Genomic DNA, 27,683 nt, shown 5'->3' with positions numbered 1-27,683 from the left:
CTACCTTTAAGCCTCTCAAATGAGGAAGAGGATGCAGCTCAGCAGCCTTCCTCTTGCATCACTGGTTTCTATTGCATGGATGTCTTTACAGGCAAAAAAGGAAGTCTTTAGCTAACCCTGTTGTATTTGAGCTGGGGCCCACAAAAAGCTTATCACAATCTTTAGACACCGGTCAGTTTCCATAGTCCAAGAATCAATTAAGGTGCCACAGACTTTGACCAATTCAAGTAAACATGTGCATAACTTTCCCTTGCTGCTCCCTGCACACCTACCTGACACCCTTAGGGTGAATTCACCTATAATTAAATTAGCAGATGACACTAACATTAGTGGGATAAACACACAGACAACCAAGCTGCAAAAGGTATCTGGATTAGGGCAGCCCTGCACCCAGCGGGGGGAGGAAGCCTCACACAGATACACCCCTACTCATTCTATAACGAAGCAACACATCCACCGAGTGAGAGCACTAGATTTTCATCTCATCCAGTCCATGCTACTCCACCCTAACCTTTTAGCAAGCCGAGCACTAGAGTCGGTTAAGGGGAATTGTGGCATCAGGTTTGTGCCCTGCTCCACCATATTTGAGCCCCACTGATTTCAATGGATGTCAGGAACCGAGATATCTGGGCCTGGATACCTATGTAGCTGGTTAGTGCCTCAACTCTTCCAGCATGGACTGATGTCCCCTCTACCTCCAATTGTTAATGCCTTATGTTCCATTCCGAAGCACAGTTCCAGCATGTGGCACCCCTCCCCTGCAATTGATATATGGAATCTTACATGGGGTCCAAGCAGAGGTGAGCTGGAGCCGGTTTGCACCGGTTCGCTGGAATTGGTTGTTAAATTTAGAAGCCCTTTTAGAACCGGTTCTCCCTCACAGGACAACCGGTTCGAAAAGGGCTTCTAAATTTAACAACTGGCAAGTAGCGCCTTAAGTGCTGACTCTGTGGGTGCTCTGCACCCACCAAATTTTCCCTGTGGGTGCTCCAGCTCCGGAGCACTCATGGAGTCGGTGCCTAAGGTGCCACTTTTGATGTGATCAGTGGGGGGAGTGGCCACTCCCCCTGCTTCCCTCCTAGCTACTCTACCCCGCCCCTAGGAGCCAGAGGGACCTGCTGGATGCTTCCTGGGAGCTGCCCCAGATAAGCACCATCAGGACTCCCCACCTCACCCCCCCCAGCAGGTCCCTCTGGCTTAGGGGTGGGGTAGGCACCCACTACGGTGGCCCATGAGACCCTCCTGCCCAGTGCTGGGGGCAGTCAGGGGACGGGGAGGGGGTGGATGGGGCAGGGGTCCCGGGGGGGAGGGGAGAGTCAAGGAACGCGGCGGGTTGGATGGGGCAAGAGTCCCGGGGGCGGGGGTGGGCCACGACCCCCTCGTGGGGTGAGGAGCGAACTGGTTGTTAAGATTTTGGCAGCTCATCACTGGGTCCAAGTGCCAGGGCAGGTCTGGACACTGAGGTGCTGCTTTTCCACAGCTCCAGAGACTGTTTTCTGAACAAAAGCTCAAGTGGTCACCTGCTAGTCAACAGGGGAGTGGGCTGAAAGCGTGAGGAGCAGTTACCGGTAGGTTTCACCCATCTCCTTATCAGATCTACCCACGAGCTTTTCACACCAATAAGTGATCTGTAGCATCCAAAGTGGTATGGGATGGGGAGAGGAGAGAGGAATTACATATTTCTGGTTTGCATCCTTCACTCCTCTACCCCTTCCCCATCACCAGTCCTTTGAACTGCCCATTCCCCGCTTTTTGTTATTGTGCCAATTGATTGTGACCAAAAATAAAAAAAATAAATCCAGCATCAGTTTAACTAAACAGGCAAAGTTTGGAGACACTTAATCTAGCCAAAATACTCTTACCTGTATGGGGAGGAGGGAGAAAGTGGGCATGGGGTTTTCTGTTTGTAAGGAATCAGTGAGGTAGATCTTCTCCTTGCCACACTTGTGTGGGGAAAGATATCTATCGTCTTCTCAGGCTGGACAGAGGGGGATCCTCACCTCCTTGGACAACCAGACTGGGGATTTTTCTGGGGCAGGGGTATGAAATGATCTCCTTCACTCCATCCACAAGCTCAAGGCTAGTGGAGCAGAGCTGCTGTTCAGCATTCCCGCTCTGCAGCCAAGTGTAGGAAAGCCCCGAGCAAGCAGAACCTCCTACTCACACCAGCAGGGCTCAAGGCTCCCAGGCCAGCCGTAAAATATCCTCCCCTCCTCCCGGAGACAAATGTAGGTTCAAAGGCAGATCTGACTGAACGAGAACTGTAAGGGCATGTTGGAGGTGACCGCCACTGAATGATGGAGAGTTGACAGTGCTGATTTTACTACACAGATGCCTGTCAGAGCGTCTCATGGGGCATGGGACAATGGCATTTCAGACAACTCAGGAAAGGGAGGGAGAACTGCACATTCTGGAACATGAGACCATTTCCACGCCTCTCTGTATTCAGGGCCCCCACAGCAGATCTCCAAGTTCAATTCTTACCTGGTTTTGTTCTTGCAGCCAGCCCTGGGGCTGTCATAGCAGGACTCAGGAGAAATGTCTGCAAGAAAGTGAAAACTGGTTCTTCCACCAGCTGGTCCTAGGGAGTCCAAATCCACCTGCCCTCCATCGCCTTCTGGCTGCAGCGTTTAACAAGGCAGGAAGGTAGAGCTGAATGGGTTAAACAGCAAGAAGCAGAGCAATAACTCGCACTCACAAAGGGCTTCCTCCATTGAGGCATGGCTGCCCCAGGGGCCAACGGTGATGCCTGTTCCTTAGCTGTGCTAAGACTTGGGACGCATGTAGGCATCTGTACAGCACGTTATAGCTTTGAAGAGGCTTTAGATGATATTAAGTAGGTGAGGGGGCCAGCAGCAGAGGAGCAGAGTTGGGCAAGGAGTCAAGCCAACAAACACGCGCACCCCCCTCCCCCCAGCAGCTGGCTCACAATCTAGTCACCACCTGCCAGACCTAGGTATGCTAGAAGAGAGTCCCACTTGTCAGGCACGATCTGCAACCCAGCCTCCCACTTCACCTGGTAAGGATGGAGGCCCCCCGCGAAGGTTAAAGGGTGCTGGGAGAGGGATAGTCCTGCTCCATGAAGACAACCTCCAATCCAATAATTATAATAGATTCCCCTCTGATAGCTGAAGATTTTATTAAGTTAAACTATTAACGGTGCGGAAGGGCAGTTGCCGCCTTCATTGTTTGGCTCCGGCGAATGCAGCGGTCGTGCGTGTGGAGTCCCCCTGCTTCTCCTCAGGAGTGTGTTAGCAGGAGGCAGGCTCTTCCAAAACCTCCAGGGGACTGGCCTTGCCCTGGGACAGACACATGGCCCATGGGTACCGAAATCTGCCTTCGATACAGTCCACAGAGTGAGAGCACAGTCCCCAACAGCTTGAGCACACTCTGTCCACATCTCCTCGTCCAGGGGAACGTGTGCAGGACATTGGTTCTCTTGTATGGCTAGCCACAGTCTGTCTCATGGTGCATGGTCCTTCCAGCACATCCAAGCAGGCTGGAGGAGCAGGGAGATAAGAGGGGAGAAGGCCACTCGTGACCCCATAGATGCACCCTACAAGGAGCATTTGAGGCAGGAGCAACAGCTGTGTTTCTTCTGTCTTCAGCTGCTGGTTAAAAAGATACTGTAGATTTAAAATGTTCCCCACCCACAAAACAAAAAAGTGAAGTATCTATAAAATATATCTTTTCACATATAAAATCCTGAAGAAGGTGCACGTAGGAGCCAGTCCAAACGATGTGCTCAGATACGCAGGCGCATGGGATGGGGATTGGTGAAAGACATGGGAGCTGGTTTCCTTGAGGGGGTGTTAATGGATGGGATGCAGCCACCCGCTCCCCACAAGTGAGGAATCGAGCAAAACAAACCTAAGGAGGAAATAAAGAGTCACGGCAAATGGCTTAAAAGACTTCAGAGTTGCAGGGCCCCAGAACTCTGGGGCTTCCCCAAATCCAGGAGAAGGTCGTTTGTACCCGGAGATGCCAGCTAGTGACACTGCTTGTACTGCAGCTGTGCGGGCCCAGATCAGTTCAGATCCCCTGTTGGGCACGGATAGGTCAGGGACTCCTCCCACATGTGCATTTGGTCCCTCTCTCTGTGCAGCGGCCATGCAGGCAACACTCCCCCGACCACAGGAGGGGTGACAACCACTCAGGGGTTACTGCACCCTCTCCTCACGCCCCACATTACCCACAAATAAGCGGGAGCAGGCCTAGACAGCAGGGTTCCCCGGTGCTGAGAGGTCTCAGCCTCCACAAGGGAGGCATGAGCAGGAAGAGAAACCACAAAGAGGGAAAAATTTCCACTGGATTGGATCCAGCGAGCATCAAACAGGCGATCCTGACTCACAGCCGAGCCGACATGACCCAGCAAGCAGAGCAGGCCCCCACATCCACTCCCCCTCCTCTGCTTTCACCTGCCTCCCGCCCCCCTCTTTACAGTGCCCTTGTCAGGAGAGGCCCAGAGCATCTCAGTGCAGGGCGAGCATTTGGCTGAGTGGGAACAACTCTGGCCAGACTTAAAGGGCTCGAGCAACAACAGAGCCCATGCCTGGGGTCCCACTACAAGGCCAGTCCTTCCTCGCCCTAGAGTGCCCTAGAGTACTGGAGGAACTGCAACTCCCTCTGTGCTCTGGCCCCATAAGCTGCCCTCATCCCTGCTGTGGGCGGGCTTGTGCCAACCCCACAGTGCAGCTCGCGGCTCTTGGCTGCTCACCTCTACTCGCTGATGCTATTGCGCAGCGTCTCCTTCTCCTGCAGCGCTGCCATGGCTAGGCGCAGGTGTTCCTTCAGCTGCTCCATTTCCCGTTCCGAGCGCAGCTTGACGTGGTTCAGCTCTGCATAGACGTCCTGGTACTTCCCTGAAGCAAATCTCTTATCCTGCAGCGGAAGGCGAGGAGTCACCACCCAGCTTCTGGTATTCATCCCGGGGCGGGCAGCCCCCACCAGGAGGAAAGCCAGGGAGAGCAAGACCTAGGTGTCAATCTGAGCCTCAGCCAGGAAAGCAGTGGGAGCCCAGTAGAGACTCGCACAAGAGGGGACAGGCGTGGCATCCACAGAGATCAATTCTGACTGGCTGTTCCAAGACAGGTGGAGGGGAACAAGAGGTCGGGCGGCTATAGAGCAACAAGTCATTGAGGACCGGTAGGGCTGGTTTCTGGAAGCTATTCAGCGACAGGTGGATTAAGAGTTGGGGGCTAGGGGCGTAGACAGCTGTCTGTGGCCACCAGGAAGAGGAGCCTCTGCAGGGGTGTGTGACTAAGAGCAACGGGAAATTTGCTGGATCTCGGGAAGGTTCCCCTAATGGCAAGAGCCAGTCAGTTGTGAAAGTCTCCTAAGGCAGGAAGTGGTGGAAGCGACCTCGCTTGGGCTATTTAGAACAGAAGCCGACAGAGCAATGGCAAATATACTGCATGTAGCAAGCCCACCCTGGCCAGGGGAAGGAGCATTAGGACCCTCAGTAGAGGTCGCCCTTCTCTAATGGGAACACTGTGTTGAGGGAGATGGGGAGAATACTGGTGAGGAGGCCTGGACGTGGGTGGGCCGACGTACAGTCAAGGAGGCGGAAGGAAGGCAAACAAATTGGAGTTCTATCCAGATTTCACTGTTTTTTTCCCCCACCTCGAAGGGCTCCCAACACTGGGTGCGTGCACCCCCAGCCCCTCCCACTGCTCTGGGGGTTAATGACCAAAAGCGGCAGGAAACCAAAGTGAATCCAATAGAAATAGGAGACCCAAACCACTCCTGCTCAACATTCATCCTCTGTATGATTTCCCAGGTCCTTGCTTTCCCCCATCATTTTCCTGCCTCCAACTTAAGTGAGATCTTCACATCCCACTCCTTGATAAATGAGCCCCCGGGAAGGAGAGAATAGCTCCCAGGAAATGGTACCTTTTGCATCATCTGGAGCTCATCCTTAAGACACTGAACCTCTTTCTTCAGGTACCGGAGTTCATTCTCCTTCACTCGAAGCAGCACCTGTGAGGAGGAGAAGGAGAAGAGAGACTCCAGGGACCAAGCTGAGAGATATGGCATCAGTGCAGGGCAGAAGGGTGTGTTGGAGGGGGTGGGGAAGGAAGAGCCAGGAGCACAAGGCCAGGAAGCGCTGCCGATCTAGAGCGAGACGCAGTGGCAGAGCTGTGCAGGGGAAGCTTGTGTAGCAACTTCCTGCACTGCAGCTTGTGCCATCAGCTCCTCTGCTTCATGGGAGTTTGTGCCCCCTGAAGGTGTCAGACTGGCATGAGTCCACTGCACACCTTGCTGCTCTTCTCTCGTAGTCCCACAGAGCCAGCACTGCAGGGTAAGCGGCGGGGTTGAACGTCCAGGCGTTCAGTGCACCCCACTGACAGCCACGCCTGCTGCAGAAGCGGGTCAGCAGCACATAGCACCAGCAGGCCTCTTTACCTCGAGCTCACAGGAGCTCCTCTCGCCGTTGTGCAAGGCCCCGTCCCCTGTGCCCTGCGCGGTGATGAAGGTCCGTAACCTCTGGATCTCCTCTGACAGGCACGTCTGCAGCTCCTGCAGACCAGAGCAGATTCATCAGGGGAGTGCGCATGCACCCACAAACCAGAGTCCACAGGCAGGTGAGAGCCAGCCAGGCCCATACTGCTCCCTCCTCAGATACTCTCCCCCTCCCTCAACCCCAGCTTAAAGGGCTTCATCTCCTGATTCGCTTTGGACAGCACAGCTCATTTGTTAAGGGTTTTCTGGCTCTGGAGGGAACATGCCCCTGGGACCTTCCAGCGTGCCATGCAGAAGGCTCAGCCTTCTGGGCAAGCGTCTCTCTTGCCTGGTTCTGCCGGAGCAGCTCCTTCCCCTCCTGCTGGCAGCGCTGCAGCATCTGCTCCCGCTCTTCTGCTTTCTCTGTGAGGTCGCCGATTTCCAGGCACTTCTGGGAGTATTGCTCGGAGAGAACCTGCAGCTCCCGCTTCAGAGAGTCCACGTCCGACCTGCCACAGCCGCTCAGAACATTACTTCAGAGAAGCGGCGTGCCCCTGTCCCCCTCCTAGGGCCCATTCTTGCACAAACACTTCTCTCCACCCCGGCTGTGGACACCACTCTCTGCCCCTGCCCACACTCCCATGGCCATCACCCACGGCCACCGCTGTTACTCAGAAGGGTCCCCTCCCCTGAGCAGCTGGTAATCAGAGGATGGGAACCCACTGAAGCTGGGAGAGGAAAGAAGCGAAGAATCTAATGGGTGAAAGCAGGGAGCACGGTAGCCTTTTCAGGTCTAGTGGAGATGGGATATCCTGCTCTCACATACACAGTTAGCATCTCAGGCCATCGCATCCCCCCTACCCTTCCCTGGAAGCAGGCTGGAAGCTAATGCTGGCTCTCTGGAAGGCCAAGGGGGTGGAATATAAAACTCCACCCTTCAGCCCAATTTTGAAGGAAACAGCACCCCTCCAACTCGCCCCACTGGGCGAGAGCTACCGAAAAGTGACCTAGCAAGCCCGGAGCCTGGCCTGGGCAGGGGACAGGGCGGAAGGGACTGTGCAGAGACTCCTTACTGGTGCTGTCTCCGGAGGGCCTCCGAGCCTGACCCGCTCTGCTGGAAACTGCGTGTCCTGCCCAGCTCCTCCTTGTGTACCTTCTTCAGCGCTTCAATTGCTTGGGAGGAGGAGACAAGGAGACGGGGAGTTAAGTGTCCCGGGAGACTCGGCCACTCGGCAGCTTGGCAGAGGGGGGCAGTGGGAACTGAACAAGGGGAGTTCCTGAGGACTCCCTCCCATCTACCACCAGAAACCCCAAGTCCAGGAATGGCTCAGAATTTCCCTCTGCCTCCACTCTGTCCCGGGCATCTTCCCCGGAGCTAACTCCTACCATGCCAAGCCACAGCAGGCAGCCCCAAGCACTCCTCATGGGCGATGCGACCGTCTGAAGCTTCGTGCTGCAGGGTCAGTGCAGAGACTCCCCTCTCTTAGCTGTAGTAAGGCCAATTCCCAACATGGACACACAGGGGGTGGGGAAGAAAGGGGCTTCCAGGTCAGGTCTTGCTTGTTAAAAAGGGAATCGCTCAGTGGCAGAGGGATAGCTCAGTGGTTTGAGCATTGGCCTGCTAAACCCAGGGTTGTGAGTTCAAACCCTGAGGGGGCCATTTAGGGATCTGGGGCAAAAATTGGGGATTGGCCCTGCTTTGAGCAGGGGGTTGGACTAGATGACTGAGGTCCCTTCCAACCCTGATATTCTATGATTCTATGAATCCCATCTCATACCCAGGGGACAGGGGTTAAGGGCACAGGGAGAGAAATCCAGTGTGCATGGGGCACTCAGCCACATGGACATCTATTTGGCCAACAGTGGGGCGGGGAGGAGATGGACACAGTCTTGACAGCCTCAGCTAGTGGAGCTGCTCACTCGCCACCTCCCTTATCCAAGGAGGAGGGTATGGGGAGGGGGTTTTCCAGTCTTACTTCTGAGGACATTAAAGGGAGGGCAGCCGCTCATGATCCTGTTCATACAGAGATAGTTAGCAGCATGGGGCTACATACACAGTATAGGCTCCTTGGAGTTTCAGGGCCAAGGAGGCCACAGAGAACACGACAGACAAGGAGAGGGCAGTTAGTCCCAGTGTGTTTGACCCATCTGTCTTTTCAAAGAAATCTCGTTAGCTCAGATTTGGATCTCAGCCAGCGACCATCCCACTGCACAGCCTAAAGGGGAACGGCTGCATCAAGAAGCAGAAACGACTGCTACAGTAACACAGAGGTCCCAGCCAAGATCAGGGCCCTATTGTGCTAGGTGCTGTACATACAGAGAGAGAGCCCCTGCCTCAAAGAGGTTATAAAGGTCAGGGGAGGACCAAAACCTGGGAGGGGAAGTGACTTGCCCAAGGTCACCGGCAGAGCTGCGATTAGAATCCAAGTCTCTTGACTCTCAGAGCAACGTCTTAGCTCCTGGACCACACTGCTTCCCTGCAGCCCCACCGCCTGACCTTGTGCTTTACAGACATGGCCTGGCCCAGAGAGGCTGCCACCTACTGAGGCCAGCAGGAGCCGAGGGTGCTCAGCACCTTGGAGGCTCACCCTTCTGGGACACATCTTAGCTTAGAGAGACCCAAGAGACACTCCAGGAAGGTAGCGATGAGGGATTCCAGGGGAGGTGGCAAGCGGACTCCAAGGAAAGTTTGAAAGAGGAGAAGGGGACAAGGGGCAGCAGGTAGCCATCTACCCAACGTCTAGAGGCACTCGGATTCTCGCCGCTACCTGCAGCTGTGGCCGCAGCCTCCTCAGCCAGGAGCCGCTCCTTCTCCAGCCGCAGCCGCTCCAGCTCCCGCTGATGGTGCCGCTGGAGCTCAGTCATGACCTGCTGGTGAAGAGATTCCATCTCTGCCAAGCTGCGCTCACATGCCTCCTGCCACGCAGAAGAGGGGAGAAAGAAAAACAGGTGAAGGGGAGTGGGACGGAGAGGTTCAGTAAGATACCATACGACTGGGCTGGCATTTGCTGTGCACTACAGGTGTGAACTCCACTCAGTCCCGCCACCAACACTGAATCAGAGAGGGGAGGAGAATACCTGCCAGGATAAAATACCCTCAAGTAGGAGGAAAGTGTCTTTTTAAGAGGATAAAGATGTTAAATACAGCTTTTCATCCTTAGATCTCGAAGTGCTTGACTAAAGTATCATCATCCCCCATTTCTCATATGGGGAAACTGAGGCACAGACAGGGGAAGTGACTTGCCCACAGTCACCCAGCAGATGAGTGGCAGAGCAGGGAATAAAGCCTAGGTCTCCCAAGTCTCAGTCCAGTGCTCTATGCAGTAGGCCACACTGCCTGATGCAGCAAAGTGCCTGGCTTTAGGGCAGGGATAAAGCTAACTATTGAAAGCTGAGCTGCCTCTTAAGGAAAATGAAACCAACCGCACCCCCGCTTCAACACGGCCATGTGCTGTTAAAGTCCCTCCCCAAAGAGAGTGGATCCTCAAAGCAGATGAGCAGACATTCACGATATGATCTTCCGTCTTTTACAAGTCTGATGTGCAGGGGGACTTAACACAGACTTTAAAATATCCTCACTGGCACTGGAGTTGGCACTCACTGAAATTAAGTTCACGCCTCTGAGCTACTGTTGCAGGCTCTCTGCAAATTCAAGCAGAGTTGCTGCATCAGCGCAGCATGGCCATTTTTGAAGGTTTTCTTTTAAACCATAACTAGAGAATTTCTTTTAGAAGAGTCCTTCAGAGACTCAGCTGACAGTCAAGAGGCCAGCCTGCTTCTCCTCCATAGTCCTTCGCCTGCTGCCTCCTCCACTCCCTAAACCCAAAGAAGCACACATACCACACTTTGGGAAACGCTCCTCACACCAAGATAGAGCGCTGCATCCTGGGACCTGTAGTCTGCAGCTGGTACTAGAACAAGGGCAGCTGCTCTTTGAGCCACTTTGAGTTAATGCAACCCATTGACTCCAGGGAAATTATCAACATAATCCTCAGTGGGGTAAAATGTGGGTGCCCTGTGATTTGCCCAGAAATTGGCTATCAAACATTGACAGGTTAACGGGAAGGAGACAGAAAGCCATCCTGTAGGGAAGGGGCAGTTTGGACTCAGAAGTTACAAAATATCTCATCAAGGGCTGATGAGGGAAGTGGATTAGATGCTATATTTACCATGTGAACTGTGGCTTGCAATATTGACCAGGCTCACAGGGCTGCTTCTAACCTGCTGTATTAGTTGCCACACACTGTGTGGGCTTTTTCTGTGGCAAGTATAACAGATCAGTTGCAATAATCGAGCAACATGGAGATCTTGTCTTTTTGGCTGCTAATAAAGAAGGTACATGACTGGGTCATTTCAATGGGATCTCCCCTTTTACTTTACATGAGTAACTGGCATCACATTAGCATGGTAAGACTAGGGCCAGATTCTGAGCAGCACTCAATGAGTTCTGGGTCTGGTTCTGTTCAATATCTTCATTAATGAATTAGATAATGGCATAGAGACAAAGAAAATAACAGAAAGCCACTAGCTGTCGCCTTCAGCCCCCAACTAAAACCTCTCCAGCGCATCATCAAAGATCTACAACCTATCCTGAAAGACAATCCCTCGCTCTCACAGATCCTGGGAGACAGACCAGTCCTCGCTTACAGACAGCCCCAAAACCTGAAACAAATACTCACCAGCAACCCCACACCACACAACAAAAACACTAACCCAGGAACCTATCCTTGCAACAAAGCCTGATGCCAATTCTGTCCACATATTTATTCAAGTGACACAATCATAGGACCTAAGCACATCAGCCACGCCATCAGGGGCTCGTTCATCTGCACATCTACCAATGTGAGATATGCCACCATGTGCCAGCAATGCCCCTCTGCCATGTACACTGGCCAAACCGGACAGTCTCTACGCAAAAGAATAAATGGACACAAATCTGACATCAGGAATCATAACATTCAAAAACCAGTAGGAGAACACTTCAACCTCTCTAGTCACTCAGTAACAGACTTAAAGGTGGCAATTTTGCAACAGAAAAGCTTCAAGAACAGACTCCAATGAGAAACTGCTGAACTAGAATTAATTTGCAAACTAGATACTATTAACTTGGGCTTGAATAGAGACTGGGAGTGGCTGGGTCATTACACAAACTGAATCTATTTCCCCATGTTAAGTATCCTCACACCTTCTTGTCAACTGTTTGAAATGGGCCATCTTGATTATCACTACAAAAGTTTTTTTTTTTTCCTGCTGATAATAGCTCATCTTAATTAATTAGCCTTAGAGTTGGTATGGCAACTTCCACCTTTTCATGTTCTCTGTATGTATATATATCTTCTTACTATATGTTCCATTCTATGCATCTGATGAAGTGGGCTGTAGCCCACGAAAGCTTATGCTCAAATAAATTTGTTAGTCTCTAAGGTGCCACAAGTACTCCTGTTCTTATAAAGTTCATGGATGATTCCAAGCTGGGAGGGGTTGCAAGTGTTTTGGAGGACAGGATTAAATTTCAAAATGATCTGGAGAAATGGTCTGAAGTAAATAGGATGAAATTCAATAAGGACAAATGCAAAGTACTCCACTTATGAAGGAACAGTGAGTTCCCCACATACAAAATGGGAAGGAGTACTGCGGAAAGGGATCTGGGAGGTCATAGTGGATCACAAGGAAAATATGAGTCAGGAGTGTAATGCTGTTGCAAAAAAAGCAAACATCATTCTCAGAAATATTAGTAGGAGAGTTGTAAGCAAGACACGACACGTAATTCTTCCGCTCTGCTCTGTTCTGATCAGGCCTCAGCTGGAGTATTGTGTCCAGTTCTGGGCACCACATTTCAAGAGAGATGTGGACAAATTGGAGAGAGTCCAGAGAAGAGCAACTAAAAGGATTAGTGGTCTAGAAAACATGATTTATGAGGGAAGATTGAAAAAAATGGGTTTGTTTAGTCTGGAAAAGAGAAGACTGAGAGGGGCCATGGTAACAGTTTTCAAGTACATAAAGGGCTGTTACAAGGAAGAGGAAGAAAAATTGTTCTCGTTAACCTCTAAGACCATTGCTGCTTGTCCTATCCTTAAATTGCAGCAAGGGCAGTTTAGGCTGGACACTAGGAAAAACTTCCTAACTGTCGGGGTGGTTAAGCACTGGAATAAATTGCCTAGGGCGGTTGTGGAATCTCCATCATTGGAGGTTTTTAAGAGCAGGTTAGACACACACCTGTCAGGGATGGGCTAGATAATACTTAGTTCTGACATGAGTGCAGGGGACTGGACTAGACCTCTTGAGGTCCCTTGCAGTCCTAGGACTCTATCCCCCTTAATGCCCACTGAAATCAATGAGAGGTTCAGAGCCTTGCAGGATTAGGCCCTTACACCCTTTTCTTCCACTGAATGGGCTCTGCTCATAACCAGAGAGATCAAAAGGTGGAGTGCAATCAACTCACTGCCTCATTATTTTTTTGTGATTTGAGGCAACTCCATCGGTTGCATCATCAGGATTATCCCCAAGGACCCGTTATCCAACACGCTTCCCGACTGGAGTTAAGACTTGACTGCTTTACATAAGCAACCCCTGTTCCTGAGCTGGCTGACCTCAATTACAAGAGCCTGCTGATTGGCTCCTGGGGGCATATGGCTGATGAGTGGCACACCGGGTTTTAGGCTTGGCTATAGCCCGACATATTGGTTCATGCCCAAATAAAATCAAAGACAGTGACCGCTCAGAATGGAGAGAAATTCGTGTGTTTGAACCAAACCACGCTCTATTTAAAGAGACTGAAGAGCTGTTTACACTCAGCGAAGCAGGAGCCTGCTACAACATGGTTCCTCCTGTCCCAGGTGAAATGCAGGACAGTCTCATAACTTAAAACGGGACCAACCTAGGTTTGAGCAGAGTCCTCAGCTTGTGTCCTCCAAGGCTTCCATGGTGTAACCAGGCCCCAAACTACACATAAGAACAGCCATACTGGGTCAGACCAAAGGTCCATCTTGCCCAGTATCCTGTCTTCCGACAGTGGCCATTGCCAGGTGCCCCAGAGGGAGTGAACAGAACAGGCAATCATCAAGTGATCCATCCCCTGTCGCTCATTCCCAGCTTCTGGCAAACAGGCTAGGGACACCATCCCTGCCCAGCCTGGCTAAAGGCCATTGATGGCCCTATCCTCCATGAACTTATCTGTAATGTGCCTGGGACCCATCATCAGCTTTTTTCCACCTATGGAAAGCCTAATACACATTAGCTTCCCTTCTCTCCAGCGAAGGGGCTCAGTCCCGAGGGGGCAGGTGGATGACTGAGCCAAGCCGATCTCCCCAGCATTAACAGGAGTTCTGGTGAGCAAGTCCGAACCCTCCAAGCAACATAACCCTGCTTCAGTGGGAAGGGAGAGCTCCATCAGATTCCACCCATCCTTTGCATGCATACTTGGGCACTGCCAGTCCTTAAAGGGGGTGCCCATCAGCCACTATATAGTTAACATTGATTGCAGCTGGGCTCACTTTAGATTGCCATGGCAATGCTAGTCAATGCAATGCACACTCTGGCAATGCTGCCAGGGTAGGTGAATCTCCCACCTTCCCCCCGACCCTTGTCAGGACTGGAGTGGACTCAAAGGCAAAGTGGGGTTTTTGGCCCACTGCCACTACTGACCCTCACCTGGGAGATGAAGCCCTGGGGCATGTGGCGATCTCCATGGGATTTTCCTGTGTCACGAAGGCTCTCGCCACGGGCACGCCAGGACTCCAGCTGTGCCCTCAGGGACTGGACCTGCACCAATGGGACAAACCCAGTGAAAGAGGCCCCAGCATATGAGCAGTGAGAAGAGGAGAGGAAGAGACTCCACCCCACCTCAAGACACACTAGGTGTAAGCCATGCTCTCCTCTAAAGGCGGAAAGGCTGGCAGTGCCTGGCGTAAAGGGTTCATTAGTTCCGTGGGGATGGCAGTGACACGCTCACTGCTGCCAGGGCTAAGTTGGTTGGGTTAAACCCCAGTTATGAAGGGCAGGGCAAGAGGTTTAGGTGTCCCTAGTGTAAACAGGCTCAACTCCACTTAAGTCAATGGCATTTCATCAATTTATACTAGGGCTGAATTTGGCCTGGGGTCTCTGATATATGGACAAGCTGCTTCTCAAAGCAAGGGTCTATGAACCTGCTATGCAAGTTAGAGGTCTCCTGACCCAGAGGTGGCAAATCGTGCTGCTTTCCCTATCCATGGAGGGCCAGCAGCGGGAGCAGACGGTGTAACAAGGGCTTCCTGTGACCCCAGCACTTTGGCCTAGAGTCTTGCTGAGCCCCTGGCCCAAAGGGGCCTGGGAATAAGGAGAGTCCCTCTCCCAACCTGGGAAGGAGGAAATGGGGCCCCAAAGACAGACAGCTCCTACCTCTTTCTCCAGCGCCTCCCTCGTGTCTCCATGGCCCCCCTTGCTCTGGTTCAGCAGTGCCGTCAGGGGAAGGCGCTTAGACTCCTTCAGGGGAAGCCGTTCCAGCTCCAGCCATTTCTTCTCTATCTCTTCACTCAGCCGACTGCGCTGGTCCTCCGACAGGGTGGGCCCCAGAAGCTCCTGCTCACATGCCTTCCAGCAGAGGGCCCCTGCTGGGCCATCGCCCTGCAGGACCCCGGTGTCAGGAGCCTCGAACCACTTCCGCCTCTCCGCAGAGCGGAGGGCCAGGTCCCGTTCCAGGTCCTCCTGCTTGGTGACTCGGTCAGAGATCCCCCTCAAACTGCCTCTCGTCCGCTGCAGGGACCCCTGATTCAAGGGGCCCTGCTGCAAGGGGGACAGCTCCACGTAGTCAAAGGTGTGGTGAGACCCATCCACCTTCCGGTTACTGCCCTTGGAGATAACCTCCGACCCCAAGCCTGGCCACTGCTCCTCTGACCTGAAGGAGCCTTTCTGGGGAACGCAGCTGCGGAAGGAGTTTTCCTTATTGCAGTCAGATAGCCTGAAAATCAGAGCACAAAGGCGTGAGAGAGATAGACAGAGAGAGAAAGAAAGAGAGAGAGAGAGACAGACACGAGGCCGCTGGAAGTCACGCAGGCAAGCATTGTGCAAACAGCCCATGCATACTCCTGCCAATGCACTGCAAGCCTAGCCTGCAGCCACACCCCTTGCAATTCCAGTCCTAGGAACCTCCAGAGCACAGCCAGCCTGTCACACCAAACCTCCCAGTGGCTTTGCAATGGGAACAGACTTCCTGTAGGGTGGGGAGAACCAGACCCAGCTCCAGCGACACACATTTTGATCCGAGCTTGAGCTCCAGTCTCTAGAACAGAGCCCACCAGCTGTGCGCTCTAGTACCACCCCCTTACCCTAGTGGGACTCTTCCCTCCCCCCCTTTTGCATGTAAAGAGAAAGGTAAATCCAGTCTTGGTGTTGTCGGTTTCCTTCAGACTCTCTGTTGCTTACCTGCAGCTGGTCAGGGGACTGGTGGCGAAATGATTGGAGGAAAAGAGTGGGTCACTGCAAAGCAGCCAGCCAGCCATCACTTCTGGACTCTTCAAAGGATCCTGGGAGACGTTTTCTGCCCTTGGGTCACCCAGCAGGACCCTGAGTACAAAGCCCCAGAGAGCTTCCTCCCACACTCTCCCGCTGACATGGTAAGACTGGAGACCCCCGTGATGCCCTCATGAGTGTCACTGCTGCAAGCGAGCATGACTGGCAAAGCATCTTCTCTCACGCCAAGGTGGGAGCGGAGGACGAGGAGACCTCTCCTGTCCCAGAAAGGATTGTCTGCTTGTGGCCAAGGTGCTGACACAGAGCCATGGGTGTGTGTGTGTGTGTGAGTGCATGGGGGGGTGGGGTGGGGGGGCTTTCCCAGACGTACTTTGTGACATCCGGTGCACTGGCTGGGCGCACATTCTTCCTTAGTGCCTCGATCCAGTTCCGCCGGATCCCCGAGGTCATTGCTGACAGGGTGAAGGTGGCATCCTTTGTCTGAAAGAGAGAGACGCCAAAGGGGGCTCAGCCCACAACATGCAATGACACCCTCCCCACTGCCACAGTGCAGGATAATGGGCAACGCCCACTCGCTCTCCAGACTGCAGGGCGTGCCGTCAAGCAGAGCTGGGAGAAGCCTGCCTTTGATAGCCCAGAGTCAGAGGACAGCCACCAGTAGGGTCTTAACAGTCCTTCTCTGCTCTCCTGTGACACCAACAAAAGACAGGCCCTCAAAAGGCATAAGCGGAGGTTAATTCATCACTTGGGCACTGCTAGACAGGTGCCATTTAACAGGTCAGCTTCCAAGACATCCTCCTCCCCTACGAAACCCCCCAGCTCCTCTGTCTCTGTTAAGGTTGTGTATGTCCATCTGCGCTCCCGGGGTGCTGGGGAGGTAGGTCCCCTGGGTGGAGTACAACGTAAGAACAGCCATACTAGGTCAGACCAAAGGTCCATCTAGCTCTGTATCCTGTCTTCTGACCGTGGCCAATGCCAGGTGCCCCTGAAGGAATGGGCAGAACAGGTAATCATTGAGTGATCCAGCCCGTCGCCCATTCCCAGCTTCCAGCAAACAGAGGCTAGGGACATAACCTGCCCATCCTGGCTAATAGCCAGTGATGGACCTATCCTCCATGAACTTATCTAGTTCTTTTTTGAACCCTGTTATAATCTTGGCCTTCACAACATCCTCTGGCAAGGAGTTCCACAGGTTGACTGTGCGTCGTGTGAAGAAATATTTTCTTTTGTTTTGTTTGTTCCCGCTATTGAGGTTTGCTCTCTCTTTTCTAAGACAGATTTCACAAGCAAGGTGAAATAACCTTTGGGGTTCGCCTGTCAGCAAAACAGCGAGCCTATGCTTAGACTCCCTCCCTCTTCTTGCCCATGAGATACCATACCATCTGCTCCCTGCCATCCCTACAGAACACCGGGCAGAGTCAGCTGTTAAGCTAAGTTCTCTTGTAGTCATTTCATTACCAGGGAAGGTCAGCTGGAACTCCCAGCATGGCTCCATCCACCCCTACCCTGCAATATATCCCCCTCCTGCGCTGATGTAGTGCCTTATAACCCCAAGCATCCTAGATCACATCAGAACCAAGCTACACATGCAAATGAATTACTGGTATTACAGCAGCTCCTAGAGGCCCTGGCCTCATTGTGCCAGGTGCTGTACAGAGAACAAGATAGATTGTAAGATCTTCAGGGCAGGGACTAAGTACATTATGAGATACAACAGGTGGCTCAAACTGATAGATATGGGGATGGGGGAGAATACAAGGTAACAGAGCGGATTACAATCAGTGGGATAAGCAGCTTGTGTGATGTGACATCGATCACAATAGAGGCAAGTTGATACTATTGACAGCAGGTGTACTGTTAACAGTACATGGCAACAGTACCCAGCAGTTCTTCAGGACAGAAAGGGAATGAAGAAGAATCCCATCTCCAAGCAATTTCAGTGGGATAGCTGAAGGAGGCAAAAATCTAGTTATCCAAGTTGGAATTAGCCTAGGTCTCTTGGATTAACACTCCTGCTCTTGCCAGAATTGCCACGGAATCATGGGCCACAAACGCTCAGGGTCCTGGCTGGCCATCTCATCTGCAAACGGCACACACAACAGTAGCACAGCAGCTCTGTGCATTCTCCTGGAGGACTGCGTTCATGGAGAGGGGTGAGCGTTAGCCGCTTCCTGCAGACCTGGGTAACCTTGGAGGGCTCCCATACAGGAACTGACCGGCCCTGACTCTGCTTAGCTCGCAAGCTCCAACAGGAGCCCAGCACAAGTTTGCATGGCTGCAGGTACTCACGTGTATCTGGAAGCCATAGTTGCGTTGCACGGCATATTCCGTCACTTCTGTGCAGGAGCGCAGGTCGATCTCACCATCCAGCTCATCGGCCTGAAACAAGCCCAAGACCACCAGTGGGTCCCCGAGCAAACCTCATGCCATCTCCCCAATGCTGCCTGTATCCCAGCTGGAAGCATGAGATTCTCTGCACTTCCCATTCAGTCTATGCCCACTCAGAATATCTTTCCCATCCTTGCTGGAGCTGAGGTCCCATATTCTAGTCATTAATTTTTTTGATGCCTTTTCAGACCCAGGCACTGGAGAGGTTGCAGCTAAGCTATATAATAAGCTCTGCCACCTTTGCAGTCCCCTTCCATCAGGAGCAAAGCACGCTCCCCTCTGGGAAGGGCACAAGGCAGCTCCAGGATCCCACCACCACCCTACCCCAAGGAAAGAACACACAGGTCAAAGTGCATTCCCCATTCTTACCTCCTCCGCGTTGGAGTCCCTGTAATATCTCAGGCTCGAGTCCGTTAGCACAAACCAGTGTTTCTTCCACTGCCGACAGAACAGCGAAGGGGAGGGGAAGTAAACAGGAGAGACAGGGAGAAATGAACAGACTAGATTACCAAGGAAATGTGTTGGAACAGGGGAGAGTATTCTGCTTACTGACTTTTCACCCCTCTTGCCCAGAAGGCAGCTTCCAAGTCCAACTGTCCCCTTCCTCCTCCAAAGATACCTCCCCCCACCCCCTTTCTATCAGTCAGCTGGGAGCGGACCAGCGAGAGGACTCTGATGGAACTGTGTGATGGCGACTGGACTGCACACAGCAAATTAGGCACCTGAGCCAGGGAATCTCCTTGGCAGAGTTCAGCCACGATGGGGAGAGTCTAAGTCAGCAGCTCACCTCCACCTTCCCCAGCAAGGGATACAGTCACAATGGAGAAGGCAAGCCTCTGGGTACACAGGGGTCTTTGATAGGGACTGGGGAGGAGAGAGACCTCTGGGTGTCACACACCCACCCTCCATCTTACCTCTCCCAGCTCATCCAGTATGGACATCCATCCCTTCTTGAAATTGAGGAGATCCGGCTGGAGACAGACAGACAGAGCAGGGGGTTAACAACTGGGCTGGGACTGAGACTCGGCAGAGTTTGGCGGTCAGGAATGACACGGATTCCACAACTCCAGGTCTAGCAGTGACTGGAATGGAGCCCCATGGTACAATGTGAGCAAGTAAGGACAGTCCAGCATCCCGTCCTCCAAACCCACATGGATTTAGGACCAAGTAGCAGAGGGGATGGCTCCCCATACAGTGACAGGCAGGTATTCCTGCAAGAGGAAGCCTGGGAAGAAGGGATTAAAGAAGTAAAGGTAGGTATGCACCGGGGAAGTTTCCACAAGTTGCTTTGCTGACATTTATTCAGAGATTTTTTTTATTCTCTCCCCCCGCCCCGCAAAAAACAGCTTGCATGGCCACTGAATCAGCTGAGTTTGGAAAGGAGTTTGGTCACAAAACTAGTGAAACCCATTCCAAATCCAGCGCTCCCCCAGAGCCTGGGGCCATGCTTTGACACCAACACCGAGCACTTAATAAAGGCAGGAACAGCTCCACATTATCAACCCTCATCCTGGCTGAGCATGAAGTAAATATCATTTCAGAGCAGATGGGGAAACACGCAATATTAAACGACTTGCCCAAGGCCACAGGACAAGTCAGAGCCAGTACTAGAATCCAGAAACTAATTTCTCTTTCTTAAATGCAGGAGTGTTTCTGTGCCATAAAACACCCCGACTGCTCCCCCAGCCTCCCCACTGCACGCACCCATGTGTGAATACTATTCCAGCTCACCGACTGCCATGGGGGAGGTGCCGCCACCCCCTCCAAACCTCACCCTGCTGCTGCAGCACAACCAGTTCTTCCTCCCATTTCAGGGCTGGAACTGGGAACAGCTGATGCAGGGCAACTGCTCTTCCTTGCTTTACCAAGCCAGGTGGGCCAAACCCATCCCTCCTTGAACACCATGAACTTCAGGGGAGCTACATCAGGGATGAATTCGGCTCAGTGGCTGTGTTCTCAAGGCCAGTCTCTCTTACCGCCTCCCTCCACCACACACATGCTCCTCCTGCCCCATTCAAGCCCCAGCAACTAAACTTGGTCAGCCAGCAGTGGCGAGAGGGGGAAGAGGAAATATTAGAGCTGTACCTGAGTGTCAGCTGTACCAGGTCTGCCAGCCTGGGGCAGGCTGCTGCTGAGTATCCCTAACTGCCACATGCTCCACCCAGGAAAGGGCTGGTGCGGGGAGCAGCTCCGCCACGGGGTGGGTACTTAGCACTCCAAGAGCTTCTGATTAATTCAGGAAATATCCACCTGGTGCCAGCTGGCTACATAAGCCCAGATCTCTGGCGGCCCAACTGGGTGAAGCTTTCTCCCGTTTCATCTCCCAGGGCTGAGCTCTTAGGTTACACCCAAGGTTACGGCAGGCAGCAGCAGAGTGTCAGCCTGCCCCAAACCCAACCAGCCTATGGGTGAGGGGAAGGGGGGCGGGCCACCTGTTATTACAGCTGTAGGCCCACCCTATCCCTGTCTCCCGGGGCTGGGAGCGTCCAATTGCAGGGACAGGATATGCCACACGGAAGCAGAGACACCTGGAAACTGGAGCCTGGTGACCCAGGCTTCCACTCTTCACCTCCAGCACCAAGGCTGCAGGGTGGGCAGAGGCTGCTCAAAACATGCCACCTTAGGGAGTAGGTCGGTATGCTGTTCGCTCCCCTCCTACCATCAGCGTGTACCCTGCGCACATTAACAACTCCTTAACATGGTCGCCAGGTTTGAACAACGTGGGTGAAGCCCCCAGCAGGTAAGGGGCAGAGCCCTTATACTTGGGGATTTGTGGGGCGAAGCTTATTTCAAATAAGTATACAAGGGAAAATCTGGTCCATATGGACTGGATCAAACTATGATGCTAAACCCAGCTATAGACAGCTCTGGCCTGGGTGGGTATATGACCTCCCCCTGTCATCATCTGGTATAAAGGTGCATGGGACCTAAGTGACTCCTTTTCAACAGTGCCCACATTTCAAAGGGGATGCCCCATGCAGACAGGAGTGACTCTGACATCCCCCTCCAGTCAGTTCCCCTTTCGTTATGACAGAGTGGCAAATACAGCAGCTTGCTCCTCCATAAACAGGCTTCCCGGGAAGGATCCCCACTGGGGTTCCCCACCCCAAGGAGCCAGCAGCCCTGCCTAGGCCTACATTAGGGATCTATCCCCAAGTGTGCCATTTGCTGGGACTCACAGCATAGGACTGCAGCTGCCCCCCTGCCCAGATGGACTCTGGATCCCCATCCTGAGCAAATCCTTCAGTGTGAGACTCTGAAGGGCACCCAAGGGTACACTGGAAGCTGCAACAGGCCAGAAAGGGGTCCCTGACATGAGGATGGAGAGGGGCCCCACAAAATAGATGGGTGGAACAATGGAGGGGATAATACAGGGGAACTGGAGTCAGGACCTGGGGTGGGGATGGGGGCTAGGACCAGGGGGAGACCAGGACACAAGGGTGGACCAATGGGATGGGGGGCTAGGAAAATGGGGCAGGGAGAAGATCATGGGACAGGTGGGGTGGGAAGATAAGACACAGGGGCAGGATGCTTGAAGAGGGAGCCAACAGCATAGGGAAAAGGACTCCAGGCACAGTTGGGGGGGGGAGGGGGCAGGGTACAGTGGAGCAGGATGACTGGGGAAGGAGGCAGACCCTGGGTGTCTGGGGCACAGGCACCAGAAGGAGTGCGTGCGTGCGTGCATTGCTCCCCCAACCCTCTCAAAGACGCTGCCTCCCCACACTCCTAACCTTACCCTCCCTGCTGGTGAGCCAGAGGCCCTCAGGGGACAGACCCATCGGTCCCTGCAGCAGCCAGCAGATTGAGGGCTCAGCTGCTAGAACACCATAGAGTGGGACCTTGGAGCCGGTCAGCCAGGCCATGGCATGCTCTCTCCCAGCCAGGTTTTTGAGAGAGATGGGGTGGATGTGGGTAGGCAATGGCCCTTTCACCCTCCCCCCCCCCCCCAAATCTCTGGTTGGGGGCAAATGAAGTGGGAGATAAGAGTGGGGGCAAGACCCTGGATGGCAGATGGGCTAAGACACAGAGGGAAGTGGGGGGGATGGAGAGGAATGGGTATAGAACAGGGGTTCTTAAACTGGGGGTTGGGACCCCTCAGGGGGTCATGAGGTTATTACTTGGGGGGTCGTGAGCTGTCAGCCTCCACCCCAAACCCTGATTTGCCTCCAGCATTTATAATATGTTAAATATGTAAAAAAGTGTTTTTCATTTATTAGGGAGTCGCACTCAGAGGCTTGCTGTGTGAAAGGGGTCACCAGTACAATAGTTTGAGAACCACTGGCATAGGATTTGAGAGGCAGAGGGGAGCAGGAATGCCACTTACCTGGTTGCCACCCACCCAGAGGGCCCCTCATCCTGAGGCAGCCCACCAGGGGCCAAACCAGGTGGCAGGCTCCCCCCAGGCAGCAGCTGCCTCCACCTCAACAGGCCCTCCAGCCACATAGCCCATGCTGAGGTTTCCGTGAGTGTTAATGCACACAGGGAGCACAGTTTGTTAATTCCCTTTGATCTGGGGCCCTGAAATAGCATTAAGAAACTGTTAACGTGCAGGGGGTCCACCCGGACAGTTAGCTGGCACCAGGGCAGGTTATTGTGGGAGAGCTCACACCCTAGGTTGCCAGAAATCTCCTGTGCTAGGCAGCTGCTGGCTTGCCTTCGCCTAGAGCGGCCTCTGAGGGTGGGGGACATGGAGGGAGATACACACCCTTCCCCCAATCTTTTACCATCCTGTTGATGTTGTCCACCCCACAGTCACTCCAGACTTCCCCCACATGCCTCCCCCAATGCTCCTCACATTATGTGGTTGCATCTATGCAGCAGGTGCTCCCCACCTCCTGCTGCTCCCCCTTCCAATCCAGCGCCCCCACAGCTGGCTGTGAACTGGGGGCGGGGCAGGGAGGGAAATGGAACATAAAACCAACATGCTGCCAAACACATGTGCATCGCAAACAATACACTCCCACATATTAAACCAAGGTACCCTGAGGTCACCGAGCAAAGCCAGCCTCACAGTCGCTAGCCAATCCCACCCTTTGTCCCCAGATGCAGTATGGCATCATTCTCTGTTCCACCAGATGTCCACATTGCAGCTTCCCAGAACTTCATGGTGAGTAATAGATAACCTAATAAGCAGCAGGGACTTATAAAGAATGACTGGTCAGTCAAGCCTAATTTTTGTAATGCGTAAAAAAAAAAAAAAAAATCTAACAAACACAGGGACACAGTACGTGTCAAACTTGGATTTTAGTAATGCATTTGATTCAGTCTCTTTACAAAATCTTAACCGATAAACCAGTTCCAATGGCCTTGGATAAATACCATGGTCAGGAAAATTAAAACCCGACTGTGACCCAAAAAAAAGGGGGAATGATAAAACAGCAGTATACTGAGCAAGAGGTCAGATGTCTAGTGAGGTTGCCACAAGGATCAGCGCAAAGTCTCAACTTATTTGTGATTTACACTATCAGAGCATTAATCATCAAGTTAACGGATATTAGCAGAGAATATTACATTGGGAGGAGCTGCAAACCCCAGAAGGGACACAGCAATGCCAGAGGACTTCAACAACATATTAGCACCACTGGTCCAGATTCTGACCCCTACTCCAGCCCCCATGTCTAGTTTAGGAACCATAAAGGATGGCTTCAGGAAGAATTCCCCCAACACAGGAAAAACATAAGGGCAGGATATGTGGCCTTGTATTGCTTCCCTTGCAGCCGCACATGTGGGGGTGCACCAGGGTTAGGAGGGGTCTTCTTGACTGTGGCACTTTATAGCTATTCGGGGTTGCAGAGCAGCCTATAGGCAGCTGTGGGGAGGCTGCCATAAGTTTCAGGACAGCCCTGGGGCTGTGGTAGCTTACACTGGGGCTGGTACTTCAAGAGGTGCAAGAGATGGCTTAAAGCCACCTTTGCCCCCTCTCCCACACAAGCTGCACCTTCTGTCCCAGGAAGCACAGCACAGAATCTAGCCAATGGGCAGCATGCTAAAAAGGAGATTCCATTTGGAACAGCATGGTATAATGTGTCTGGGGAAAAATATTCTGAAACATGGAGATTCAGCAGGAGGGAGAAGCTGGAAAGCAGGGATGTTGACGGGCCTTGGGTGACAGCAGACAGCAAACTAGAGACAAGTTTTCAATCAGATATGGCAGCAAAACAGAAAAAACAGCCATCCTTAAATGCTGTTTTAGGCTGCATGTCCAGAGGCCTTGTGCAAGGACTACTTAGCTTTGGTGTGCCCCACCCAGAGCGTTTCATTCACTTCTGTACACCACACTGCTAGAAAGAGATTGACAAGTTGAAAGGGCTCTGGAGAAGAAGTGCTCAGGGGGCTGGAGTGACTGGTTTACAATAAGAGCTGAATATGCTTAGCCTGGCTAAGTGATGACTGTGGGGGACATGATAACAGTCTGCAAATATCTGAAGAATGTAAACACCAAAGAAGGAAAGGAATTAGGGTGGTAGCAGGGGGTATAGCTTAGAAATAAGGAATTAAGCAAAGAAAGGGAACATTCAGAAGACACTTCCCCACAGTTTGGTCTATTAGGCTATGGAGTAGTATGTCAAGGGTGGGTGGGGGGTGGTGGAGGCCCCATCCCTTAAACTTTTAAAACCAGACTGGCTAGAACCCTATGGAAGCGTCCTTTAGGGGACAATCCTACCCTGGCTGTAGGGAGAGGGACTGGGTGATCTGATGGGTCTTTTCCAATTCTAACTTCTGGGGACCAGCACCACATCCTGTGTTTCCCCAGACGTTCCCCAGGGCCACTGGCCAGAACCAGCTCCATTTTCTCTGTCATACACAGTGACTTTTGAAACATTTCAGCTCCAGGGAGACACCCTTCCCCCTCACCTTGTTAATACAAGGGTATTCACGTGACAGAAGACTCAGGACAGAAGCAGAGTTACTCCCCCACTGGATCAAGGGCCCACACAGCTCCCAATTTCATTCATGCTATGAAAGCAAGTGGATGTTGTGCTCTGCCTATTCCTGTGAGAACTGCCTGCAGGCGCAAGGATGCAGAGCCCAGCCTGTCACCTCCATTATTCTGCTGTGTGCAGCAACCTTCCCCCTCCAGGGCCTAGGAATGCTGGTCCCCTTCCCGTACCACCCTCAGCAGAGAGAGGCAACCACTGCCTCTCCCCGAAACCACATCCTCTTTTACAGTGTGTGCTGGAGACAGCAGCACAGCAGGGTTCAGTGCGAGGCCTCTCGCTTCTAAATAAAGGCCACGTTCAAATCCTGAACAAGGTCATCAGTGATGCAAGTTTGGCATCTTAGTTTCTGTTGGTGTGTTTCACACATCCACCCTCCCTGCCCAGGACTGAAATATCTGAGGTGGAGATCAACACACAGAGGTGCTGCAGCTGAGGACTGAAATGAAGTGAGTGGGGAGAGCCTCCTGGGTTGAATTAGCAGGGGGTGCTTGGATCAGCAAATCTGGGCAGAACAAGAAAAAAAAAAATAGAGCTTTAGGCACTGCATTTGTTAAGTCGTGGGTATCTAATCGGCGGGAACCCAGCTCTCCTAGAGATAACAGCCATTCCACCACAGTCATGGGCACTGCTTGGCTGTTTCCCAAGGTAGATCTGCTCTCCCCAAATCAGGGAAAACACAGACAAGTGAGGAGGAGGAGGGAGGGGTTAGTGATGGGGGAAGATTCTTTGTATTACTTTGGGGGGTGGTGGGGAGGAGAAATACAACACAGTGTCTCACCAGGGAGCTCCACTCCTTCGCCCAGGCTGGGCAAAGTTCCCATGCCATGAGCCCCTCTCTGCCTGCCCCCACATGGGGGAGGAGGAGGAAAAGGAGGGGGTGTCACCAGGAAGGACAGGAAAAGCTGCAGGATGTTGTGATGCTGTAAGGAAGCGTAGGCTGACAGCTCATGACAGCGCTCAGGGTCATCGCATTCCGGCCTCCCTTGGTGCCTCCCCATCCAGTTCCAGCAGGACTCCAGCCAGCCTGGCCACCAGCCCACACGCCATGGGTCCCCATGCAGCGCAGGACCCAGCCTGACAATCTCTGCTCCCCGCTCTCTGAGACCAGGGTCTCTCTCCCTTTTCAAGCTGGGCAGGAGGAAAAAACTCCTTGCCCTGCTCCCCCACTCCCTCCTTCTCCCCTCCCTGCCCTCTGTGTGCACAGCCAATGCCCCCCTAACAGTCGCCTCAGAGCAGACCCTCCTCTGTTACCAGTCTCGGAGAGCCCCGCCCCGCCCCGTTCCGCGGTCCCACCTCTCACATGCCGGCGCCTGCTGCCCCCAGAGATGGCATCATGCCTACAACCCCCTCTGCACGTGCCTCCTCTAGCCCCCACCCCAAAGCGGACCGGCCCCTCGCACGTGCAGTCATGCCATCCCAAGAGACCCACCCGCCCCGGGGCCCCAGCAAACGGCTGCTGCTTAACTTCCTGTTAATAAGAAAAGGCAACTAAAACCACAAGAGCCGGGCAGTGCCAGTGGCGGTGGGGAGGCCAGGCTGGCGGCTGGGGGGGACCCATGCAAGGGGACCAGCAGCCCAGAGGCCAGCGACTGCAGAAGCGGGCGCCTCCCGAACGCGTACGGCAGGACCCCGCAGCCGAGCCGAAGAGCCAGAGGCTAGGTCCCCTCCACCCCCAGAGCTCGGCTCAGGACCGGGCGAGCCCCAGCCCCCGGGGGGGCGCGGCACAGCAGACGTCGGCCCGCAGCTGCACGACACCGGCTCGCGCAGGCACCGAGCAGCCCCCCGACCGCGCCAGGAGAGAGGCGCCCCCCCCTGGTAAAACCCACCGGGCGCCGGCCGGACCCGCGGCTCGTTCTCAGCGCCCCGGGCGGGCTCAGCGACTCACCGTCATGATGGCGGGCGGGCGGGCGGCCCTGGCTCAGCGCTGGCCGGGGGAGCCCAACCCGTGCAGGGGCCCGGCCTCAGCGCTCCCGCGGCGCCAGCCCCGCCGTCGGCTCCTTCCCTCCGCTCGCTCCCAGCCGCCCAGAAACTTTTCCGCCCCCTCCCCCCGTCGTCGTCGTCTTTTTTTTTTTTTTTTTAAAAACTTCCTGGGAGGGTCCCTCCGGCCAATGGGAGGGTGCGGAGCCGGGACGTGCACGCGGCCGGAGGGGCCGGTAGCCAATGGGGGAGCCGGGGAGAAGCTGGCCAGCCAATGAGGAAGGGAGCAGTGTTAGGAGGGGGCGAGGGAGAGCCTAAGGGATCAGCAGCACAGATGCAACAGTGTTACACCAGGTGACCCCTGGCAGGAAGAGCTGCAGGGGGAAAGGGGGTGCCCGCTGGAGGCAGGCCAGGGCTTCAGCCCCCACCCCACGTTCACACTCGGCTCCTAACTGAAGGCACTGCCCATGGCGGAGCTCCTCTATCACAACTTGTGGGCCCACAGAGGGCATCCTCCACTTGGTAGCACCTGGGATCTTCTGACTGCTG

At 53.5% G+C, this 27,683-nt stretch overlaps 1 protein-coding gene across 3 annotated transcripts; it reads right to left on the bottom strand.

Moving 5' to 3' along the window:
* Positions 1 to 3,122: 3,122 nt before the first annotated feature.
* Positions 3,123 to 27,274, bottom strand: LOC102942398 (TRIO and F-actin binding protein). 3 transcript variants are annotated; one of them, XM_037881211.2, is made up of 14 exons: positions 27,103 to 27,274; positions 19,191 to 19,247; positions 18,646 to 18,714; positions 18,178 to 18,267; positions 16,259 to 16,368; positions 14,818 to 15,376; positions 14,092 to 14,202; positions 9,210 to 9,357; positions 7,515 to 7,614; positions 6,791 to 6,950; positions 6,406 to 6,519; positions 5,893 to 5,979; positions 4,718 to 4,881; positions 3,123 to 3,870 (listed from the first exon to the last, which is right to left on the bottom strand). In XM_037881211.2, exons 1-13 carry the CDS (start codon positions 27,106 to 27,108, stop codon positions 4,720 to 4,722), a joined length of 1,773 nt encoding a protein of 590 aa, XP_037737139.1. In that variant the 5' UTR covers positions 27,109 to 27,274; the 3' UTR covers positions 3,123 to 3,870; positions 4,718 to 4,719. The 3 variants fall into 3 exon arrangements, with proteins under 3 accessions (XP_037737139.1, XP_037737134.1, XP_043399019.1); XM_037881206.2 differs by lacking the exon at positions 27,103 to 27,274 and adding an exon at positions 20,362 to 20,655; XM_043543084.1 differs by lacking the exons at positions 14,092 to 14,202; positions 27,103 to 27,274 and adding an exon at positions 20,362 to 20,471.
* Between the last annotated feature and the right edge of the window lie 409 nt (positions 27,275 to 27,683).

Source organism: Chelonia mydas, chromosome 1 (genome assembly GCF_015237465.2).
Source record: "Chelonia mydas isolate rCheMyd1 chromosome 1, rCheMyd1.pri.v2, whole genome shotgun sequence".
Lineage (NCBI taxonomy): Eukaryota > Metazoa > Chordata > Testudines > Cheloniidae > Chelonia > Chelonia mydas.
The sequence above is the reverse complement of the archived record's forward strand: the minus strand, read 5'-3'. Positions and strand labels throughout refer to the sequence as shown.

Coding starts and splice junctions, on each gene's coding strand:
- LOC102942398 (XM_037881206.2), bottom strand. CDS start 20,430: ATGTGGCAGTTAGGGATACTCAGCAGCAGCCTGCCCCAGGCTGGCAGA. Junction 15,377..16,258: donor AGTGCACCGGATGTCACAAA/GTACGTCTGGGA, acceptor TCTGATTTTCAG/GCTATCTGACTGCAATAAGG. Junction 6,520..6,790: donor AGCTGCTCCGGCAGAACCAG/GCAAGAGAGACG, acceptor TCTGGTCTGCAG/GAGCTGCAGACGTGCCTGTC.